Source organism: Saccoglossus kowalevskii, chromosome 15 (assembly GCF_978046115.1).
Source record: "Saccoglossus kowalevskii chromosome 15, keSacKowa6.1, whole genome shotgun sequence".
Classification (NCBI taxonomy): domain Eukaryota; kingdom Metazoa; phylum Hemichordata; class Enteropneusta; family Harrimaniidae; genus Saccoglossus; species Saccoglossus kowalevskii.
This window is the reverse complement of record NC_140655.1, coordinates 8,017,794-8,040,160: the sequence shown is the minus strand read 5'-3', so window position 1 is coordinate 8,040,160 and position 22,367 is coordinate 8,017,794. Positions and strand designations below refer to the sequence as shown.

Sequence of the window (22,367 nt, the reverse complement as noted above, 5' to 3'; positions counted from 1 at the left end):
CTTAGCTAACCCCTGTTTCCTCCTGTGCGTGAACACAATTGGATCTAGTCAATATGCAAACATAGGAGATTATCTTAAATCTTAGCTGTACTTGGTGTAGCCTAAACACGACTAATAACGACAAGGATCACTGATACAATGTAACATAACAAAAGGGAGTAAAGTAAATAAATACATACTTTTATATTTTAAGTTATTCTAACTCCCTGCGGTATGTCTATGGTGTATACTTGGCATGTAGTATATAATAATTAAGACAAGGCAACCATTCCAGACATTTGACAGCATAGTTCACTGACTTTATATTAATCATTGTGTTAAATGCTATTTTTGACTTCTTCTTGAAAACTACCAGCTCAATTGCTTTGATACTTGGTGTGTAGGTACCTAGGATGGATCTCTGTCAGATTTGTCAATTTCATGACGATAACTCAATTTTTTTTTCAACTTCTTCTTAGAACTACCAATTTGATTGCTTAATATTTGAGGTTTACTGGTACAACAATTTGTTTGGTGAAGTGTTAAAGGCTCAGATATAAAATAAATATGCTTCTAAATAATAGGGATTATTTCCTTGCAAATTTAAGTCACGCTATAGTAATTAGCTCCAGCCGAGCTCTGGTAAAGACGTGTTTTCTCGAACTTACAGGTGGATTATATTGTGCCGAAGTGGATGTATGTGACTATGGATTATTGGAGCCCAAATCACGCCCTCAATCGTCTTCTTCAAGTAACCTCTCATTTCAATTATGGCAGAGACAACATCTTTCGTAATTTCACGAAATTTCCGGCTTGACGAAGGGGTACGCATCCTAATATATATTTGGCAGAGTAATGAATTACTGCAATAGATTGATAGCTCAAAGGGAAACAGAAAAAAAGGCTTTTGAAATTATGCGACAAAAACTTGAAAGAACGACTGAACGGAAATTTTTTAAAGACACTAAAGATAAAAATCATAGAAGCGATCACGGTACGGTGACGTGTTTCTAGTAGGTTTAGATTCTTCCAGAGTCCCTCTATGTAGATAAAGAGGATAGAGGGCCTGTGATTCTTCCTAGTAGTTTAGATATCACTACAGTTGAATAATTACAAAATGGTGATTTTGCATGACAATAACTTAAGTGAATAATAGGCTGTAACACATTTTTGCCGTGTCTCCTGTTTATTCGAGATACTCGTAACTCCATGCTCGTACCTAAATCATAACACCAGTGTATTGTTTTTTCTACCTCCATGCTCAGACTCGCGACTGTTTCTTTTTTTTTCTATCTCACCAGCATTGTGCCATGTAAAAAAATAACACAAGCACAACACCAAAATCATTTTCAGTCCAGTTTTTTTCATACTAATTATTTGAGGGCACTGTTCTGTTGGCTCTGATCAAACTGAATCGAACTCTGGCAGATCTCGGCTCTCGTTCGGCTCCCGACCGTATGAACACATTGGAAATAATCTCCTATTAATCCATGGGAGGAGCCGTAGTTCGGCTCCGATAGAATGCAATAGGCAAGGCAAGTGATTAATAGGACTCGTAGCATAGCCACACCTCCAGTAAACATTTACCTGGGGCAAATGAATTGGGCGTTTAAGTTGACTCTCAACAGCCAAAACCAAACTACTGTGTGGGTTAACCATGTTTTGTCTTTGGGTGTGTGTTGCTCAACATGGCTACCACAATGTTCTTGTAGAACAGTGAAGCTATTTCGACCTAAGGTCGCTTGTATTTATTAGGTTTCTAGATATTGTATTATACATTTTCTAAGTGAAGGTTGTTGTTTGTTTCTATGGAAACATTGTATTTGATATTATAATTTCAGTAAAATATCAGTGGTTACCAGCATCTGTAAGTAAAGAGCCATATCAGAGAACTAATGCAGATAGAGTCATTTACACTGTCTACTAAATCTGATAACAAATTCAAGGTAACGAGAGGGAAAAGTGACTAATAGTTTGTGATTAGGACTTAACCATGCAGCAAATACAATATAATGTTTAATATTCTTGAATGTTTTGAATAACAAATTTTTACTTTTTTTCCCTCTTGTTTCCTTAACCTTTTTACCACCAGTCTTTCTCAGCCAAATTTGCACTTTGTTCTTTTATAGTGGTGTTCAGGTAAAATAATGCAGAGAAACTAAAACAATAGCTATGTATTTCAGACTTTATTGATGACATTGCACTCATGAACTAATAACTAATATACTAATGCGTATATAGTGAAAACTATCGTATCAATTAAGAGTACTATTACAGAAAGTAACATTCAATCAGTGGTTTTGATGAAAATGCCGGGGAGTCTGGCATTCTTGTTTAGTATATTTTAATGTCAGGTATACTATCCACTGTCAATGTTGATTACAGCTATCATTCCCAGTATGGATGTACTCTTTGTACTTTCATTGTTGTGTTCTTAAGTGGATAAAAATTGCTAAGCCAACGGTACCAGTGAATTGACTTTAGATGTTGAACTTTATTACCATTAGAATTGATATATGGACCATTTAAATTAGAATGAGTACAATCATTATACCACCATGCACCTTGATGTCGTGAATCACATGCACAACAAATTGACATGTCATTATCCTCATCTTTTGTACTAAATTTCATACCATTGTTGTATGCCAGAGCATCATCAGCAGTACCGGAATATTCACCGATTGACAGCGTATACTTTCTCTCTTCGTTACCAATCTGCATAAAATCATACTCTGCATATTTGGTATTACCCGCCCAGTCCCCTAAATCAACTCGTAATTTATACACACCACTTCTCAAAATATAAAATATTTTCTCATTTCCTAACCAGTGGTTACCAGTTAGTTGACCAAACCCCCATTTATACGCCTGCCATTCGTTATAGAATTCTACAGTGTCATCTTGTCTTCTCTGTATAACTGTCCACACTCCAGTATCAGTCACCTGACAGTACACTGCAAATGGTTCTGGGTAGTCTTCAGGTTGTATCAGATATACGCCCTCTATCAGGGAACTGCTGTTTAAGATGTAGGCATGGTGACAGTCTGTAATAATAATGAAAAATAAATAATTGGCCACTGAAAGTAAGTTAAGGTACAAGCCTACTCTTGAATTCAAATACATAGAATTTATTAATTGTACTTACGGGCAATATAAAGATATTGACTTAACATCAGCTTAATTTTTGAGAAAATGCATGTATGTATAGGGGTCTGAAAACTAACTCTGCGACGCGATTGTGCGACTCGCCGAATGTCGATTATTGCACACTGCGACAGGATCGCAGTGTCACTCTGCGAAGAGCACAATTCCTATTGGTTGGTTGGTCGAACAGCGCGAATCCCAATGGTCGATGTTCACCGCAGACCTTATAAAAAATTTAGTTTTAAATAGTAAAAAAGGTACGGTAAAAAAAGTATGTAAACACTATGTACCGGCGACATGCCGCACTGTTCGGTGATCGGCAAGCACATGGAAGACAAATTGTGGGACCAAACAAACGACACATGGTTTACGGTTTTTAGACACATCACACTGCTGGCTAGAAAAATTAAATAGTGTAACGTGCACATTGGTGTTGACTGCCTATTTAATACGGTGTTACGTTATCGCCATCTTGGAGTTGTAAGGCTTCGTCCCAACGACTATGCTGATTAGCATAGGCGGCAGCTTCAAATCGAGTGGAACGCGAAGTACTTTTCACGCGTTCTGCAACGAATGTTGTACGTCTGCTTTGACTTCGTTGAGTGCATCAAGGAAAATAATTTGCATGCAGTGAAAAAAAATCATTCACGACGTGCAACGTTTGCCATGACAGCAGTTGTTTGCAATCGTCTGCCTTCGTTTAGATCATAAACGGACTCCAGACTTGTGGTCTGCGATCGATCAGCTGGTATTTTAACCACCAGAAATGAAATACTTTGCAACAGTTGTGAAAAGTAAACAAAAACGGCGTTGGTTTGTGCATTGAGCTAAAAAAAGAGCATGGTTTGTGGTATGAATGTAATTATTTTTGTATCATAATTTTTGAAATCAGTATTACTGAAAATTGTGGTTTATTTCGCCAAATGTCGGTGGTCCATATTGATCTTAATGTAGCGGGAAGGGAAATTCTTCTTTTTTTTTTCTTGATTTTCCAATAATTGATAAAACGGTTACTTTGTACCTTGATTCATCATCCCAGCTTTTCGAAATTTCGGAAAGACAAGTGCTTAAACGCTAACACTACTACCGTTTCGTTAATATTTGCACAATGTTTATACCATGTATATGTATACTACCGGTTATACTCTGTTGTTGACGATTCTGATAGAACGGGTGACAAGCTTCCTGTCGCAAACAATGCATATTTATCTAACGTCCATTGTCAGCATTGTTACAGTCAAGACTTCGTCTGAGAAATCGTTTCATTTTTACCTTGCCCGTACCATCAAAGATGGAAGGGAAAGGTATATTAAGGGAAAAATTTTGTTCATCGTTGTTGTTGTTGTTGTCATTGTCGTCGTTAATAATTGTTATTGTGTGCATAATAACTTTACTAATTCTATTCCAAACTTAATCAAACTTGGTCACCTTATTCATCAGTATAAAGTCTTCCCTGAGTTTGAACAACAGATGTCCTGTATGAAGATATCATGCAAAAATTGAGAAAATCTGATAAAATATTTTGACTGTTTCTACTTGACTGATCACTGGTGATACACATCAAAGGTCACTTATCTCAGTGGAAATATGCATTGTTGTATGTGTTCAATGAAGCAAATGATTTATCTTGTAATAATATCCTTGGTAATGTATCTCAGAATCCCATACTGAGTTTCAAAACCAACTCATGGAGCGATTGCACAGTCTGATACACATTTGCAAACCTACCAATAAATTCTTTACAGAAAACAAGATGTCAGAATATCCATATAAGCACTCATATGAACTGGGTGCCAAACTTTGATCAAGATCTGAAGGTAATAGAAAATCTGTTTAGTTCAAAGTTATCAAATCAAAAACAATACATAAAAAATACATAAAAAGCAAAACATTTCATCCACATTTTAAAAAGAAAATTGTTCTAAAATATATGTATTCTGTATTTGACAAACAGTTCATTCGACAAATGAAAACTCACAGGAATATGTTTCAGCTATTAGAACAGAATGATAGAGTTTTTATAATACTAGTTTAAAAACGCACTTCAAAGATTGCAGTGTTTGAAGATGTAGATTATCAGGAGGCAACAGTACTGTTGACTTCTCCCTCCACTGGACACCAACTAACTATTTAAGTTGATTTGCATACAAAGCAGAGTTTGCAACATGATAGCTATTCATAAAGAGTGTTTTTTGTTTTTTACTTTTCATACAATACAGTAGTCACACAATGAGGCAGTTCATATTTGTCTCAGTGAATCATTAAAGGCCCAGGTATACTATAAATACGGTCCTAAACAATAGGGATTATTTCCTTGCTTGTCACGCTGTAGTAAACAGCTCCAGCCAAGCCCCGGTAATAGCGCATTTTCTCGAACTTACAGGTCGATTATGTCATGCCAAAGTGGATGCATGTGACTATGAATATCACAGCAGTGACTGTATGTAGTATTTATGACAATAAATTGTGTACGAGCTGAGATTTTGGCGGATAAAAGTCAAAAACTCGAACCGGGGAAAGGGACACGCTACTAATCTGGAATAATTAACTACTGTCAATCAAAGTCACGTGATGTTGGACCACTGAAACAGGGTGCGTCATAGGCTATGCAAGTGATTAACAACACTCATTAGCATAGTCACACCTCCAATTCACACTTGCCCGGGGCAAGTGAATTGGGCCTTTAATTTTTGACAGACACCTGTACAAAATACTTGGACAAAAGCCAGCTAAGATTTTTTGTTATCTTGCATGTTTTATGAATCTATTCATGTCTAAATGCAGCACTTTTTTTTTGCGATGAGGCATTTGTTTTTATACTAAAATATCTGAATTACTTTGAATAAAGCTGGAAATTATGTCCCTTAAAATAATTAAACAAATAAGGCACCAATGTTTTTGTAAGATATTTACATCTTTTAAGGACATTCGGTAGACTGATTCCCCACTGTTGGTTTAACCCCAAAACTTGTTTGTATTCAAAATTAATTATGACAATGCATATTTATATTGAAACAAACTATGATAAAGGGAATTATATTATATAACAAAGGGCAAGGTCACCAGAGTTCAACTATGTTCTAAGTCTATATTCTATTTTAATAACACCATCTTACTAACGCAATGGCGATAAAAAAAGAAAGCAAAGACGCCAATGACAGACGAGGCAAAGAAAAATCTGCAACTCAGGGTCATATTTACTAATTTAGACTTGCCTGCAGCCTGTTGTAATTCTGATGCAAAATTACAGGACTTTCGCGTTCGCGTTTATATTTATTTTTTAAGAATTTTTCATCGGAATCACAACAGATAGCAAGCACGTCTAGGTCATATTATGACCAACCTCGCGAGTGGTTCGAAAGGGATGATTAGGCTGAAATATTCGCATCAACGCGAGAGTTTCTACTACTTAACCGATGATGACACCGATACGTGAGACTGTTGAGTGCCGGTGATCTGACGAGGAAGTGAGTACAGGAAATCTGTTGCTCGTCGACATCGGCCAAATAAACAAAGCCATCGTTTCCGTTTATGCAGAGAGCGTGCACTCATCTAATATTTTCCGTTGACACTGTCGTTTTAGTTTTCCATCTTCAGCAGTAGTTTCAATCCATTCACACAGCTTTACGTTTTTTCTCGCTTAATATTCTTAATAAAACGATATTGATTGCCTAGAAACAGTTTGACTCGCTACACGCTTTATTTGGGAATTCAAAGTGATGAATATATTCATAACAAATTATACTTGCTAATGACAAAATAAAAGAAAGTAACATCGTGTGCCCCGGATCGTGTGAAACGTACTTCGCGCTCTACTCGCTTTGAAGCTGCCGCCTATGCTAATGAGCATAGTTGCGGACGAAGCCTTACAACTTCAAGATGGTGTTAATGTTACCAGCTCCCTCATGTTACACCGTAATAAGGCACCCAACACCAATGTGCATGTGTTTTGTAACCCCTCTCATCCCCTCCGGGGGATGTTATACATGTTAATAAATCAATGTTAAATACTTGCTGATTACCGAACCGTGCGGCATGTCGTCGGTAAATACTTGTTTATCGTAGTTCGCGAGCAGTCGGCGAAATAACCGAACATTTCTATAAGGCATGCTGTGTACCCTACATCGATCGACCATTAGGATTCACGCTTTTCGACCAACCAACCAATGGGAATCGTGCTCTTCGCAGAGTGACACTGCGATCCTGTCGCAGAGTGCAATAATCGACATTCGGCGAGTCTTACAATTGCGTCGCAGAGTTAGTTTTTAGACCCCCATTCATACTTCGAAAATGGTGGTTATATTGTAGTGGATAGTGGCCATTTTGTCAGTATTGTAGTGCTTTTACCATACATGTAGATTTCTATGGCAGAAATATTATGTCATATCTCAAATTATAGGCTGGTGACTAATATATTGTTAATAATGGGGTCCTTTTTGTTTTCTGATTTATTACAAAAATCTGGGATTTAAAAAGTGTTGAAAAATGCAGTTTTTGCTCAACATTATGCTCTATAGAATTGTTCTAAAAATAACAATATATTTCTCAAAATATGTCGCAGTGATGAAATCTATCTATTTTGAGGGGTGAATATTTTAGCTGAGAACTGTGTCATCTGGGGAATGCTACACAGTTGTGGACATATATTATAAAATCTGTGAGAAGTTGATAGTTTTTAAATAGTGATGAAAGTTATTTTTCTCCTACCTATTGTCATGCGTATAAAGTGTGTTTTTTAGGCATGACCCCTGAGAGTTTCCATACTTTCCGTTTTCTGGACATTTAAGCTGTTGTTTTTAATTTGCATAATCAAACACATGCTGTTTATCCCAATCAGACTTACAGCAATTCCAGGCACTGATTTGTAACCTATTGTAGTAAGTTATGAACATCTAGCACTACTTCAGCGTCAAATCAGTGCCTGGAATTGCTGTAACTGATAACCAGTGTTGTTCATCGCGTAAATAAACATTGACAAAGCAAATAAACCAATGCATGTACAGTGATGTTATATACTGCCTGCTGCCCCCCCCCCCCTGTGCCCCTACATGGATTGCAGTTGTGGTGATAAACTTGCGATTATATATAGGATCTATGGGTAGTCTATAGGATCAATGGGTAGTGTATAAATCTTACCTTGTGGAAAGATGATTGGATAGTTGGAATATTGAGTTGATGGTATGTTCATAATGGCTTGTATCTGGTGTAAATTATGCTCCAATATGGCGAGTCTGTCCGATAGTTCATTATCTGATCTATTCAAAGATGAATCAATCGTTGTGTCTTTCCTTGGTACAATAAATGTATAGGAACATTGATCAGTAGAATCCCTTTGTGAAGTTTCAATATCTGTGTTCTGTGATGAGACAAGTACTGCCCAAAATAATATAACCATGAGAGAAAACATCTTTGTATGCAGTAGATGTGATGTCTTGTGGTGAACTATGGGAAGGGTATGGTCTTATCTCAGTAACCACTTCACATCCTGATAATCAACATATTTGTGTGCATATTTAGAAATTATTAAAAAACAAAATTAAGTTTTCATTTTGTGCCAAATATTCAGAAGATGACATATTTATAAATTTTGAATGTGTAGAATTTTAGTACTCACCTTTCATGAAAACAAGCAGAATTTGAATGGGACTATTTTTGGACTATTTTGCGGAAGGATACAAAAGTTGACTTGGTGTATACCGGTACTTAGACCCAGGAGAAGAGGTATACAATTTCTATTGTAGGATGTTCTTTTCCAGAAGAATTAAGTAAATACTGTGAAATGCTTTATTTTCGCTTGGAATTAATTTTCTCTATTTTTGCTGAAGGAATGATTCAGTGAAAATAAAATCCAGCGAATATACCTTTTTTTCTATATTTACATTCAACTTGTCAAAAATCAGTGAAAATAAATTCCATACAAAACACCCAAAAAGTCTTTTCCCGCGAAAATTAATTCCAGCTAAAATAAAGTATTTTACAGTAAACAATCTCACATTTTTTATACAGAATAATCTTGTAGTCATGTAAATCGGGTCATCTTAACAAAATCGTCTATCGGAACACAGTTCATGGTGACTAATTGTTCTACCGGTATGTTATGAACTGTCAACATTGTCTGTACGAGTTTCAACCCTTATCCGATTTCGTTAGTTATAGAGGTCATTCAATTAATGATGTATAAAGTTGTAATTAGACCCAGTCCCTCTATATATGATAGAGCGACTGTGAATTAGATAAGATGAACACCACATTAGTTGCGTTCATGTACAGCCCTTTAGCATTGGCTAATGGGTCAAAAATGTTAGCCTGTGCTAAGAAAATGTGCATGTACACAAGCGCTTAGTATTGGCTAAGAAACGCTACAGGTTAAATCTGATTCGTTTTTAAGACCCGGTCTAGATTCTTAGAACGGACTAACAAAGTGTGCGCGAATGCTTAGCTCAGGCAATGATCATGCGATTTTTCTATGCGACTATTCATTTCTGAATGCCATTTTCGACATGACAATCAACGTGAGCACATCTGGGAAAAAATGAACTGACAATTTTTTTTTTTTTTATAAGACGCATAAAATCCTTAGGAAAGGATAAAAAGGGTCTTACAGAAAGAAATTAAAAAAAAAACTACAATCTAAAAAATAAAACAAAAAATAAAAACTTTTCTAAAAAAAATAAAACAAGTCAAATGACAATGAGACTCTGTACAACTTACCGTTATTCTGTAATGTACACTTTCACAATTGTTTTTGCGACTGTAATGCATTAATTATTCATCGGGTTTTAATTTCACGATAAGTAAAATCCGCTAAATCAAATCTACATGAACATGTAAAATAACAATAAAACTCATTGTTTCTTTGACAAATTTGTGAAATTAAAACACAGTGAATATTCTGAAAATATTAAAATAGTGAAAATAAATGTTTGACAGTATTGTTTTATATCTAATTTTAAACATACTGAGTAATTATAGTTAAAAGCACTTTGTATATTTGTAACATGTTTAGGCATGTCTTAGCTAACCCCTGTTTCCTCGTGTGCGTGAACACAATTGGATCTAGTCAATATGCAAACATAGGAGATTATCTTAAATCTTAGCTGTACTTGGTGTAGCCTAAACACGACTAATAACGACAAGGATCACTGATACAATGTAACATAACAAAAGGGAGTAAAGTAAATAAATACATACTTTTATATTTTAAGTTATTCTAACTCCCTGCGGTATGTCTATGGTGTATACTTGGCATGTAGTATATAATAATTAAGACAAGGCAACCATTCCAGACATTTGACAGCATAGTTCACTGACTTTATATTAATCATTGTGTTAAATGCTATTTTTGACTTCTTCTTGAAAACTACCAGCTCAATTGCTTTGATACTTGGTGTGTAGGTACCTAGGATGGATCTCTGTCAGATTTGTCGATTTCATGACGATAACTCAATTTTTTTTTCATCTTCTTCTTAGAACTACCAATTTGATTGCTTAATATTTGAGGTTTACTGGTACAACAATTTGTTTGGTGAAGTGTTAAAGGCTCAGATATAAAATAAATATGCTTCTAAATAATAGGGATTATTTCCTTGCAAATTTAAGTCACGCTATAGTAATTAGCTCCAGCCGAGCTCTGGTAAAGACGTGTTTTCTCGAACTTACAGGTGGATTATATTGTGCCGAAGTGGATGTATGTGACTATGGATTATTGGAGCCCAAATCACGCCCTCAATCGTCTTCTTCAAGTAACCTCTTTCAATTATGGCAGAGACAACATCTTTCGTAATTTCACGAAATTTCCGGCTTGACGAAGGGGTACGCATCCTAATATATATTTGGCAGAGTAATGAATTACTGCAATAGATTGATAGCTCAAAGGGAAACAGAAAAAAAGGCTTTCGAAATTATGCGACAAAAACTTGAAAGAACGACTGAACGGAAATTTTTTAAAGACACTAAAGATAAAAATCATAGAAGCGATCACGGTACGGTGACGTGTTCCTAGTAGGTTTAGATTCTTCCAGAGTCCCTCTATGTAGATAAAGAGGATAGAGGGCCTGTGATTCTTCCTAGTAGTTTAGATATCACTACAGTTGAATAATTACAAAATGGTGATTTTGCATGACAATAACTTAAGTGAATAATAGGCTGTAACACATTTTTGCCGTGTCTCCTGTTTATTCGAGATACTCGTAACTCCATGCTCGTACCTAAATCATAACACCATCATAACACTCGAGATGCGGTGTATTCTGCTGTACTTTCACTCGCTTCGCTCGTGAAAGTACGGCCGCAGGATACACCGCATCACTCGTGAAAATAACTTCCATACGCAACGAAAGCCACGGGGAGGGTGTGGGGTTCTGTCATAATATTCTTGAATGTTTTGAATAACAAATTTTTACTTTTTTTCCCTCTTGTTTCCTTAACCTTTTTACCACCAGTCTTTCTCAGCCAAATTTGCACTTTGTTAGTCCCCGTTCGGACGCAGTCCGAAAACGGGGACTTATGTTTTGCCCTGTGTGCGTCCGTGCGTCCGTGATCACCTGTATCTTGAACATGCATGGACCGATTAAGTTCAAACTTCACTCATACATCACACCTTATATGGGACATATGCACATGCATTTTTTTCATGATCCGATTATCGATAGCCGAATAGCGGCCATTTTAAGGCCGAAAATGCATCAAAATCGCACATTTTCACCATTCCGGACCCGGATCTCAGTTATGCATGGACGGATTTTGTTCAAATTTGGTACATACATTAAACATAATAGGACCTTGATGCACGTCATTTTTTTTTTTTGGATCGGGTTCGAAATGGCCGACTGGCGGCCATTTTGTTTTAAAGAATTCAGTTCTGGATCCGTATCCGAGACATGTCTGGATTGATCAAGTTCAAACTTCACACACACAAGGTACATCATGTCACAAATATGTATGTGCATTTGTTTCATGATCTCATTAACGATAGCCGAATAGCGGCCATTTTAAGGCCGAAAATGCATCAAAATCGCACATTTTCACCATTCCGGACCCGGATCTCAGTTATGCATGGACGGATTTTGTTCAAATTTGGTACATACATTAAACATAATAGGACCTTGATGCACGTCATTTTTTTTTTGGGATCGGGTTCGAAATGGCCGACTGGTGGCCATTTTGTTTTAAAGAATTCAGTTCTGGATCCGTATCTGAGACATGCTTGGATTGATCAAGTTCAAACTTCACACACACAAGGTACATCATGTCACAAATATGTATGTGCATTTGTTTCATGATCTCATTAACGATAGCCAAATGGCGGTCGCTTTAAGGTCGAAAATGCATTGAAATCGCACATTTTCACCATTCCGGACCCGGATCTCAGTTATGCATGGACGGATTTCATTCAAATTTGGTACATACATTAAACATAATAGGACCTTGATGCACGTCATTTTTTTTTCGGATCAAGTTCGAAATAGCCGACTGGCGGCCATTTTGTTTTAAAGAATTCAGTTCTGGATCCGTATCCGAGACATGTCTGGATTGATCAAGTTCAAACTTCACACACACAAGGTACATCATGTCACAAATATGTATGTGCATTTGTTTCATGATCTCATTAACGATAGCCAAATGGGGGCCGCTTTAAGGCCGAAAATGCATTGAAATCGCACATTTTCACCATTCCGGACCCGTATCTCAGTTATGCATGGATGGATTTTGTTCAAATTTGGTACATACATTAAACATAATAGGACCTTGATGTACGTCTTTTTTTTTTCCCGGATCAAATTCGAAATGGCCGACTGGCGGCCATTTTGTTAAAGAATTCAGTTCTGGATCCGTATCCAAGACATGTCTGGATTGATCAAGTTCAAACTTCACACACACATGGTACATCATGTCACAAATAGATATGTGCATTTGTTTCATGATCTGCTTAACAATAGCGGAATGATGGCCATTTTAAGACCGAAAATGCATCAAAATCACATATTTTCACAATTCCAGAACCGGATCTCAGTCATGCATGGATGGATTTTGTTCAGATTTAGCACAATGTGTTGTACATATGCAGGTGCATTTCGGTCATGATCTGCTTTGAATGTATATGTCACTCAAATATGAACGGAACGGGGACGTGTCATTGACAATGACTTGTTCTTTTATAGTGGTGTTCAGGTAAAATAATGCAGAGAAACTAAAACAATAGCTATGTATTTCAGACTTTATTGGTGACATTGCACTCATGAACTAATAACTAATATACTAATGCGTATATAGTGAAAACTATCGTATCAATTAAGAGTACTATTACAGAAAGTAACATTCAATCAGTGGTTTTGATGAAAATGCCGGGGAGTCTGGCATTCTTATTTAGTATATTTTAATGTCAGGTATACTATCCACTGTCAATGTTGATTACAGCTATCATTCCCAGTATGGATGTACTCTTTGTACTTTCATTGTTGTGTTTTTAAGTGGATAGTAAGAATAATGCCAATGGTGCCAGTGAATTGACTTTTGATGGCTAATTTTATTCCCATTAGAATTGATATATGGACCATTTAAATTAGCATGACCACAACTCCGATACCACCATGCACCTTGTCTATGTGAATCACATGCACAACAAACTGGCCCTAAATCATTATCCTTATCTTTTGTACTAAATTTCATACCATTGTGGTATGCCATAGAATGCCCAGCAGTACCGGAATATTCACCGATTGACAGCGTATACTTACTCTCTTCGTTACCAATCTGCATAAAATCATACTCCGCATATGTGGTATTACCCGCCCAGTCCCCTAAATCAACTCGTAATTTATACACACCACTTCTCAAAATATAAAATATTTTCTCATTTCCTAACCAGTGGTTACCAGTTAGTTGACCAAACCCCCATTTATACGCCTGCCATTCGTTATAGAATTGTACAGTGTCATCTTGTCTTCTCTGTATAACTGTCCACACTCCAGTATCAGTCACCTGACAGTACACTGCAAATGGTTCTGGGTAGTCTTCAGGTTGTATCAGATATACGCCCTCTATCAGGGAACTGCTGTTTAAGATGTAGGCATGGTGACAGTCTGTAATAATAATGAAAAATAAATATGTATGTAGTATGTAAACACTATGTACCGGCGACATCCCGCACTGTTCGGTGTTCGGCAAGCACATGGAAGACAAATTGTGGGACCAAACAAACGACACATGGTTTACGGTTTTTAGACACATCACACTGCTGGCTAGAAAAATGAAATAGTGTAACGTGCACATTGGTGTTGACTGCCTATTTAATACAGTGTTACGTTATCGCCATCTTGGAGTTGTAAGGCTTCGTCCCAACGACTATGCTGATTAGCATAGGCGGCAGCTTCAAATCGAGTGGAACGCGAAGTACTTTTCACGCGTTCTGCAACGAATGTTGTACGTCTGCTTTGACTTTGTTGAGTGCATCAAGGAAAATAATTTGCATGCAGTGAAAAAAAATCATTCACGACGTGCAACGTTTGCCATGACAGCAGTTGTTTGCAATCGTCTGCCTTCGTTTAGATCATAAACGGACTCCAAACTTGTGATCTATGATCGATCAGCTGGTATTTTAACCACCAGAAATGAAATACTTTGCAACAGTTGTGAAAAGTAAACAAAAACGGCGTTGGTTTGTGCATTGAGCTAAAAAAAGAGCATGGTTTGTGGTATGAATGTAATTATTTTTGTATCATAATTTTTGAAATCAGTATTACTGAAAATTGTGGTTTATTTCGCCAAATGTCGGTGGTCCATATTGATCTTAATGTAGCGGGAAGGGAAATTCTTCTTTTTTCTTTCTTGATTTTCCAATAATTGATAAAACGGTTACTTTGTACCTTGATTCATCATCCCAGCTTTTCGAAATTTCGGAAAGACAAGTGCTTAAACGCTAACACTACTACCGTTTCGTTAATATTTGCACAATGTTTATACCATGTATATGTATACTATCGGTTATACTCTGTTGTTGACGATTCTGATAGAACGGGTGACAAGCTTCCTGTCGCAAACAATGCATATTTATCTAACGTCCATTGTCAGCATTGTTACAGTCAAGACTTCGTCTGAGAAATCGTTTCATTTTTACCTTGCCCGTACCATCAAAGATGGAAGGGAAAGGTATATTAAGGGAAAAATTTTGTTCGTCGTCGTTGTTGTTGTTGTCATTGTCGTCGTTAATAATTGTTATTGTGTGCATAATAACTTTACTAATTCTATTCCAAACTTAATCAAACTTGGTCACCTTATTCATCAGTATAAAGTCTTCCCTGAGTTTGAACAACAGATGTCCTGTATGAAGATATCATGCAAAAATTGAGAAAATCTGATAAAATATTTTGACTGTTTCTACTTGACTGATCACTGGTGATACACATCAAAGGTCACTTATCTCAGTGGAAATATGCATTGTTGTATGTGTTCAATGAAGCAAATGATTTATCTTGTAATAATATCCTTGGTAATGTATCTCAGAATCCCATACTGAGTTTCAAAACCAACTCATGGAGAGATTGCACAGTCTGATACACATTTGCAAACCTACCAATAAATTCTTTACAGAAAACAAGATGTCAGAATATCAATATAAGCACTCATATGAACTGGGTGCCAAACTTTGATCAAGATCTGAAGGTAATAGAAAATCTGTTTAGTTCAAAGTTATCAAATCAAAAACAATACATAAAAAATACATAAAAAGCAAAACATTTCATCCACATTTTAAAAAGAAAATTGTTCTAAAATATATGTATTCTGTATTTGACAAACAGTTCATTCGACAAATGAAAACTCACAGGAATATGTTTCAGCTATTAGAACAGAATGATAGGGTTTTTATAATACTAGTTTAAAAACGCACTTCAAAGATTGCAGTGTTTGAAGATGTAGATTCTCAGGAGGCAACAGTACTGTTGACTTCTCCCTCCACTGGACACCAACTAACTATTTAAGTTGATTTGCATACAAAGCAGAGCTTGCAACATGATAACTATTCATAAAGAGTGTTTTTTGTTTTTTACTTTTCATATAATACAGTAGTCACACAATGAGGCAGTTCATATTTGTCTCAGTGAATCATTAATTTTTGACAGACACCTGTACAAAATACTTGGACAAAAGCCAGCTAAGATTTTTTGTTATCTTGCATGTTTTATGAATCTATTCATGTCTAAATGCAGCACTTTTTTTTTGCGATGAGGCATTTGTTTTTATACTAAAATATCTGAATTACTTTGAATAAAGCTGGAAATTATGTCCCTTAAAATAATTAATCAAATAAGGCACCAATGTTTTTGTAAGATATTTACATCTTTTAAGGACATTCGGTAGACTGATTCCCCACTGTTGGTTTAACCCCAAAACTTGTTTGTATTCAAAATTAATTATGACAATGCATATTTACATTGAAACAAACTATGATAAAGGGAATTATATTATATAACAAAGGGCAAGGTCACCAGAGTTCAACTATGTTCTAAGTCTATATTCTATTTTAATAACACCATCTTACTAACGCAATGGCGATAAAAAAAGAAAGCAAAGACGCCAATGACAGACGAGGCAAAGAAAAATCTGCAACTCAGGGTCATATTTACTAATTTAGACTTGCCTGCAGCCTGTTGTAATTCTGATGCAAAATTACAGGACTTTCGCGTTCGCGTTTATATTTATTTTTTAAGAATTTTTCATCGGAATCACAACAGATAGCAAGCACGTCTAGGTCATATTATGACCAACCTCGCGAGTGGTTCGAAAGGGACGATTAGGCTGAAATATTCGCATCAACGCGAGAGTTTCTACTACTTAACCGATGATGACACCGATACGTGAGATTGTTGAGTGCCGGTGATCTGACGAGGAAGTGAGTACAGGAAATCTGTTGCTCGTCGACATCGGCCAAATAAACAAAGCCATCGTTTCCGTTTATGCAGAGAGCGTGCACTCATCTAATTTTCCGTTGACACTGCTGTTTTAGTTTTCCATCTTCAGCAGTAGTTTCAATCCATTCACACAGCTTTACGTTTTTTCTCGCTTAATATTCTTAATAAAACGATATTGATTGCCTAGAAACAGTTTGACTCGCTACACGCTTTATTTGGGAATTCAAAGTGATGAATATAGTCATAACAAATTATACTTGCTAATGACAAAAAAAAAGAAAGTAACATCGTGTGCCCCGGATCGTGTGAAACGTACTTCGCGCTCTACTCGCTTTGAAGCTGCCGCCTATGCTAATGAGCATAGTTGCGGACGAAGCCTTACAACTTCAAGATGGTGTTAATGTTACCAGCTCCCTCATGTTACACCGTAATAAGGCACCCAACACCAATGTGCATGTGTTTTGTAACCCCTCTCATCCCCTCCGAGGGATGTTATACATGTTAATAAATCAATGTTAAATACTTGCTGATTACCGAACCGTGCGGCATGTCGTCGGTAAATACTTGTTTATCGTAGTTTGTGAGCAGTCGGCGAAATAACCGAACATTTCTATAAGGCATGCTGTGTACCCTACATCGATCGACCATTGGGATTCACGCTTTTCGACCAACCAACCAATGGGAATCGTGCTCTTCGCAGAGTGACACTGCGATCCTGTCGCAGAGTGCAATAATCGACATTCGGCGAGTCTCACAATCGCGTCGCAGAGTTAGTTTTTAGACCCCCATTCATACCTCGAAAATGGTGGTTGTATTGTAGTGGATAGTGGCCATTTTGTCAGTATTGTAGTGCTTTTACCATAGATTTCTATGGCAGAAATATTATGTCATATCTCAAATTATAGGCTGGTGACTAATATATTGTTAATAATGGGGTCCTTTTTGTTTTCTGATTTATTACAAAAATCTGGGATTTAAAAAGTGTTGAAAAATGCAGTGTTTGCTCAACATTATGCTCTATAGAATTGTTCTAAAAATAACAATATATTTCTCAAAATATGTCGCAGTGATGAAATCTATCTATTTTGAGGGGTGAATATTTTAGCTGAGAACTGTGTCATCCGGGGAATGCTACACAGTTGTGGACATATATTATAAAATCTGTGAGAAGTTGATAGTTTTTAAATAGTGCTGAAAGTTATTTTTCTCCTACCTATTGTCATGCGTATAAAGTGTGTTTTTTAGGCATGACCCCTGAGAGTTTCCATACTTTTCGTTTTCTGGACATTTAAGCTGTTGTTTTTAATTTGCATAATCAAACACATGCTGTTTATCCCAATCAGACTTACAGCAATTCCAGGCACTGATTTGTAACCTATTGTAGTAAGTTATGAACATCTAGCACTACTTCAGCGTCAAATCAGTGCCTGGAATTGCTGTAACTGATAACCAGTGTTGTTCATCGCGTAAATAAACATTGACAAAGCAAATAAACCAATGCATGTACAGTGATGTTATATACTGCCTGCTGCCCCCCCCCCCCCTGTGCCCCTACATGGATTGCAGTTGTGGTGATAAACTTGCGATTATATATAGGATCTATGGGTAGTCTATAGGATCAATGGGTAGTGTATAAATCTTACCTTGTGGAAAGATGATTGGATAGTTGGAATATTGAGTTGATGGTATGTTCATAACGGCTTGTATCTGGTGTAAATTATGCTCCAATATGGCGAGTCTGTCCGATAGTTCATTATCTGATCTATTCAAAGATGAATCAATCGTTGTGTCTTTCCTTGGTACAATAAATGTATAGGAACATTGATCAGTAGAATCCCTTTGTGAAGTTTCAATATCTGTGTTCTGTGATGAGACAAGTACTGCCCAAAATAATATAACCATGAGAGAAAACATCTTTGTATGCAGTAGATGTGATGTCTTGTGGTGAACTATGGGAAGGGTATGGTCTTATCTCAGTAACCACTTCACATCCTGATAATCAACATATTTGTGTGCATATTTAGAAATTATTAAAAAACAAAATTAAGTTTTCATTTTGTGCCAAATATTCAGAAGATGACATATTTATAAATTTTGAATGTGTAGAATTTTAGTACTCACCTTTCATGAAAACAAGCAGAATTTGAATGGGACTATTTTTGGACTATTTTGCGGAAGGATACAAAAGTTGACTTGGTGTATACCGGTACTTAGACCCAGGAGAAGAGGCATACAATTTCTATTGTAGGATGTTCTTTTCCAGAAGAATTAAGTAAATACTGTGAAATGCTTTATTTTCGCTTGGAATTAATTTTCTCTATTTTTGCTGAAGAAATGATTCAGTGAAAATAAAATCCAGCGAATATACCTTTTTTTCTATATTTACATTCAACTTGTCAAAAATCAGTGAAAATAAATTCCATACAAAACACCCAAAAAGTCTTTTCCCGTGGAAATTAATTCCAGCTAAAATAAAGTATTTTACAGTAAACAATCTCACATTTTTTATACAGAATAATCTTGTAGTCATGTAAATCGGGTCATCTTAACAAAATCGTCTATCGGAACACAGTTCATGGTGACTAATTGTTCTACCGGTATGTTATGAACTGTGAACATTGTCTGTACGAGTTTCAACCCTTATCCGATTTCGTTAGTTATAGAGGTCATTCAATTAATGATGTATAAAGTTGTAATTAGACCCAGTCCCTCTATATATGATAGAGCGACTGTGAATTAGATAAGATGAACACCACATTAGTTGCGTTCATGTACAGCCCTTTAGCATTGGCTAATGGGTCAAAAATGTTAGCCTGTGCTAAGAAAATGTGCATGTACACAAGCGCTTAGTATTGGCTAAGAAACGCTACAGGTTAAATCTGATTCCTTTTTAAGACCCGGTCTAGATTCTTAGAACGGACTAACAAAGTGTGCGCGAATGCTTAGCTCAGGCAATGATCATGCGATTTTTCTATGCGACTATTCATTTCTGAATGCCATTTTCGACATGACAATCAACGTGAGCACATCTGGGGAAAAATGAACTGACAATTTTTTTTTTTTTTATTAGACGCATAAAATCCTTAGGAAAGGATAAAAAGGGTCTTACAGAAAGAAATTAAAAAAAAAACTACAATCTAAAAAATAAAACAAAAAATAAAAACTTTTCTAAAAAAAAAAAAAAAAATTGTCAGTTCATTTTTGCGACTGTAATGCATTAATTATTCATCGGGTTTTAATTTCACGATAAGTAAAATCCGCTAAATCAAATCTACATGAACATGTAAAATAACAATAAAACTCATTGTTTCTTTGACAAATTTGTGAAATTAAAACACAGTGAATACGCTGAAAATATTAAAATAGTGAAAATAAATGTTTGACAGTATTGTTTTATATCTAATTTTAAACATACTGAGTAATCATAGTTAAAAGCACTTTGTATATTTGTAACATGTTTAGGCATGTCTTAGCTAACCCCTGTTTCCTCCTGTGCGTGAACACAATTGGATCTAGTCAATATGCAAACATAGGAGATTATCTTAAATCTTAGCTGTACTTGGTGTAGCCTAAACACGACTAATAACAACAAGGATCACTGATACAATGTAACATAACAAAAGGGAGTAAAGTAAATAAATACATACTTTTATATTTTAAGTTATTCTAACTCCCTGCGGTATGTCTATGGTGTATACTTGGCATGTAGTATATAATAATTAAGACAAGGCAACCATTCCAGACATTTGACAGCATAGTTCACTGACTTTATATTAATCATTGTATTAAATGCTATTTTTGACTTCTTCTTGAAAACTACCAGCTCAATTGCTTTGATACTTGGTGTGTAGGTACCTAGGATGGATCTCTGTCAGATTTGTCGATTTCATGACGATAACTCAATTTTTTTTTCAACTTCTTCTTAGAACTACCAATTTGATTGCTTAATATTTGAGGTTTACTGGTACAACAATTTGTTTGGTGAAGTGTTAAAGGCTCAGATATAAAATAAATATGCTTCTAATTAATAGGGATTATTTCCTTGCAAATTTAAGTCACGCTATAGTACTGTAAAGGGGGTAATTATTCACTGGGTTTTAATTTAGCTTATTTCGCTGACTGGAAAATGCGCTAAATTAAAACCCAGTGAATATGTAAAATTTAGCATAGAACACATTATCTAAATGACAAAACCGTGAATTTAAAACCCACTGAATATGCCTGAAATGGTAAATCAGTGAAATTTAAACCCAGTGAAAATTAGTCATTTTACAGTAATTAGCTCCAGCCGAGCTCTGGTAAAGACGTGTTTTCTCGAACTTACAGGTGGATTATATTGTGCCGAAGTGGATGTATGTGACTATGGATTATTGGAGCCCAAATCACGCCTTCAATCGTCTTCTTCAAGTAACCTCTCATTTCAATTATGGCAGAGACAACATCTTTCGTAATTTCACGAAATTTCCGGCTTGACGAAGGGGTACGCATCCTAATATATATTTGGCAGAGTAATGAATTACTGCAATAGATTGATAGCTCAAAGGGAAACAGAAAAAAAGGCTTTCGAAATTATGCGACAAAAACTTGAAAGAATGACTGAACGGAAATTTTTTAAAGACACTAAAGATAAAAATCATAGAAGCGATCACGGTATGGTGACGTGTTCCTAGTAGGTTTAGATTCTTCCAGAGTCCCTCTATGTAGATAAAGAGGATAGAGGGCCTGTGATTCTTCCTAGTAGTTTAGATATCACTACAGTTGAATAATTACAAAATGGTGATTTTGCATGACAATAACTTAAGTGAATAATAGGCTGTAACACATTTTTGCCGTGTCTCCTGTTTATTCGAGATACTCGTAACTCCATGCTCGTACCTAAATCATAACACCAGTGTATTGTTTTTTCTACCTCCATGCTCAGACTCGCGACTGTTTCTTTTTTTTTCTATCTCACCAGCATTGTGCCATGTAAAAAAATAACACAAGCACAACACCAAAATCATTTTCAGTCCAGTTTTTTTCATACTAATTATTTGAGGGCACTGTTCTGTTGGCTCTGATCAAACTGAATGGAACTCTGGCAGATCTCAGCTCTCGTTCGGCTCCCGACCGTATGAACACATTGGAAATAATCTCCTATTAATCCATGGGAGGAGCCATAGTTCGGCTCCGATAGAATGCTGCCGTGTGAACATAGCAATAGGCAAGGCAAGTGATTAATAGGACTCGTAGCATAGCCACACCTCCAATAAACATTTATCCGGGGCAAATGAATTGGGCGTTTAAGTTGACTCTCAACAGCCAAAACCAAACTACTGTGTGGGTTAACCATGT

At 36.2% G+C, this 22,367-nt stretch overlaps 3 protein-coding genes across 3 annotated transcripts in view; 1 reads left to right on the top strand and 2 right to left on the bottom strand.

The window, feature by feature from the left end:
* LOC102810251 (exosome complex component 10-like) overlaps positions 1–22,367 on the top strand; it is a 106,953-nt gene that overhangs the window by 17,328 nt on the left and 67,258 nt on the right. The window lies entirely within an intron of this gene.
* On the bottom strand, positions 2,151–8,563 carry LOC146733914 (microfibril-associated glycoprotein 4-like). The gene is made up of 2 exons (XM_085508681.1): positions 8,263–8,563; positions 2,151–3,026 (listed from the first exon to the last, which is right to left on the bottom strand). Exons 1-2 carry the CDS (start codon positions 8,531–8,533, stop codon positions 2,368–2,370), a joined length of 930 nt encoding a protein of 309 aa, XP_085364807.1. The 5' UTR covers positions 8,534–8,563; the 3' UTR covers positions 2,151–2,367.
* LOC146733913 (microfibril-associated glycoprotein 4-like) lies at positions 13,325–18,978 on the bottom strand. The gene is made up of 2 exons (XM_085508680.1): positions 18,677–18,978; positions 13,325–14,207 (listed from the first exon to the last, which is right to left on the bottom strand). The coding sequence occupies exons 1-2, from the start codon at positions 18,945–18,947 to the stop codon at positions 13,546–13,548; spliced, it is 933 nt and encodes a 310-aa protein (XP_085364806.1). The 5' UTR covers positions 18,948–18,978; the 3' UTR covers positions 13,325–13,545.

Bases quoted from the DNA above. Each gene is read 5' to 3' on its own strand.
- LOC146733914 (XM_085508681.1), bottom strand. From the start codon at position 8,533: ATGTTTTCTCTCATGGTTATATTATTTTGGGCAGTACTTGTCTCATCA. The intron at 3,027-8,262 runs GTAAGATTTATA...TTATTATTACAG, and splicing joins TCCAATCATCTTTCCACAAG to ACTGTCACCATGCCTACATC.
- LOC146733913 (XM_085508680.1), bottom strand. From the start codon at position 18,947: ATGTTTTCTCTCATGGTTATATTATTTTGGGCAGTACTTGTCTCATCA. The intron at 14,208-18,676 runs GTAAGATTTATA...TTATTATTACAG, and splicing joins TCCAATCATCTTTCCACAAG to ACTGTCACCATGCCTACATC.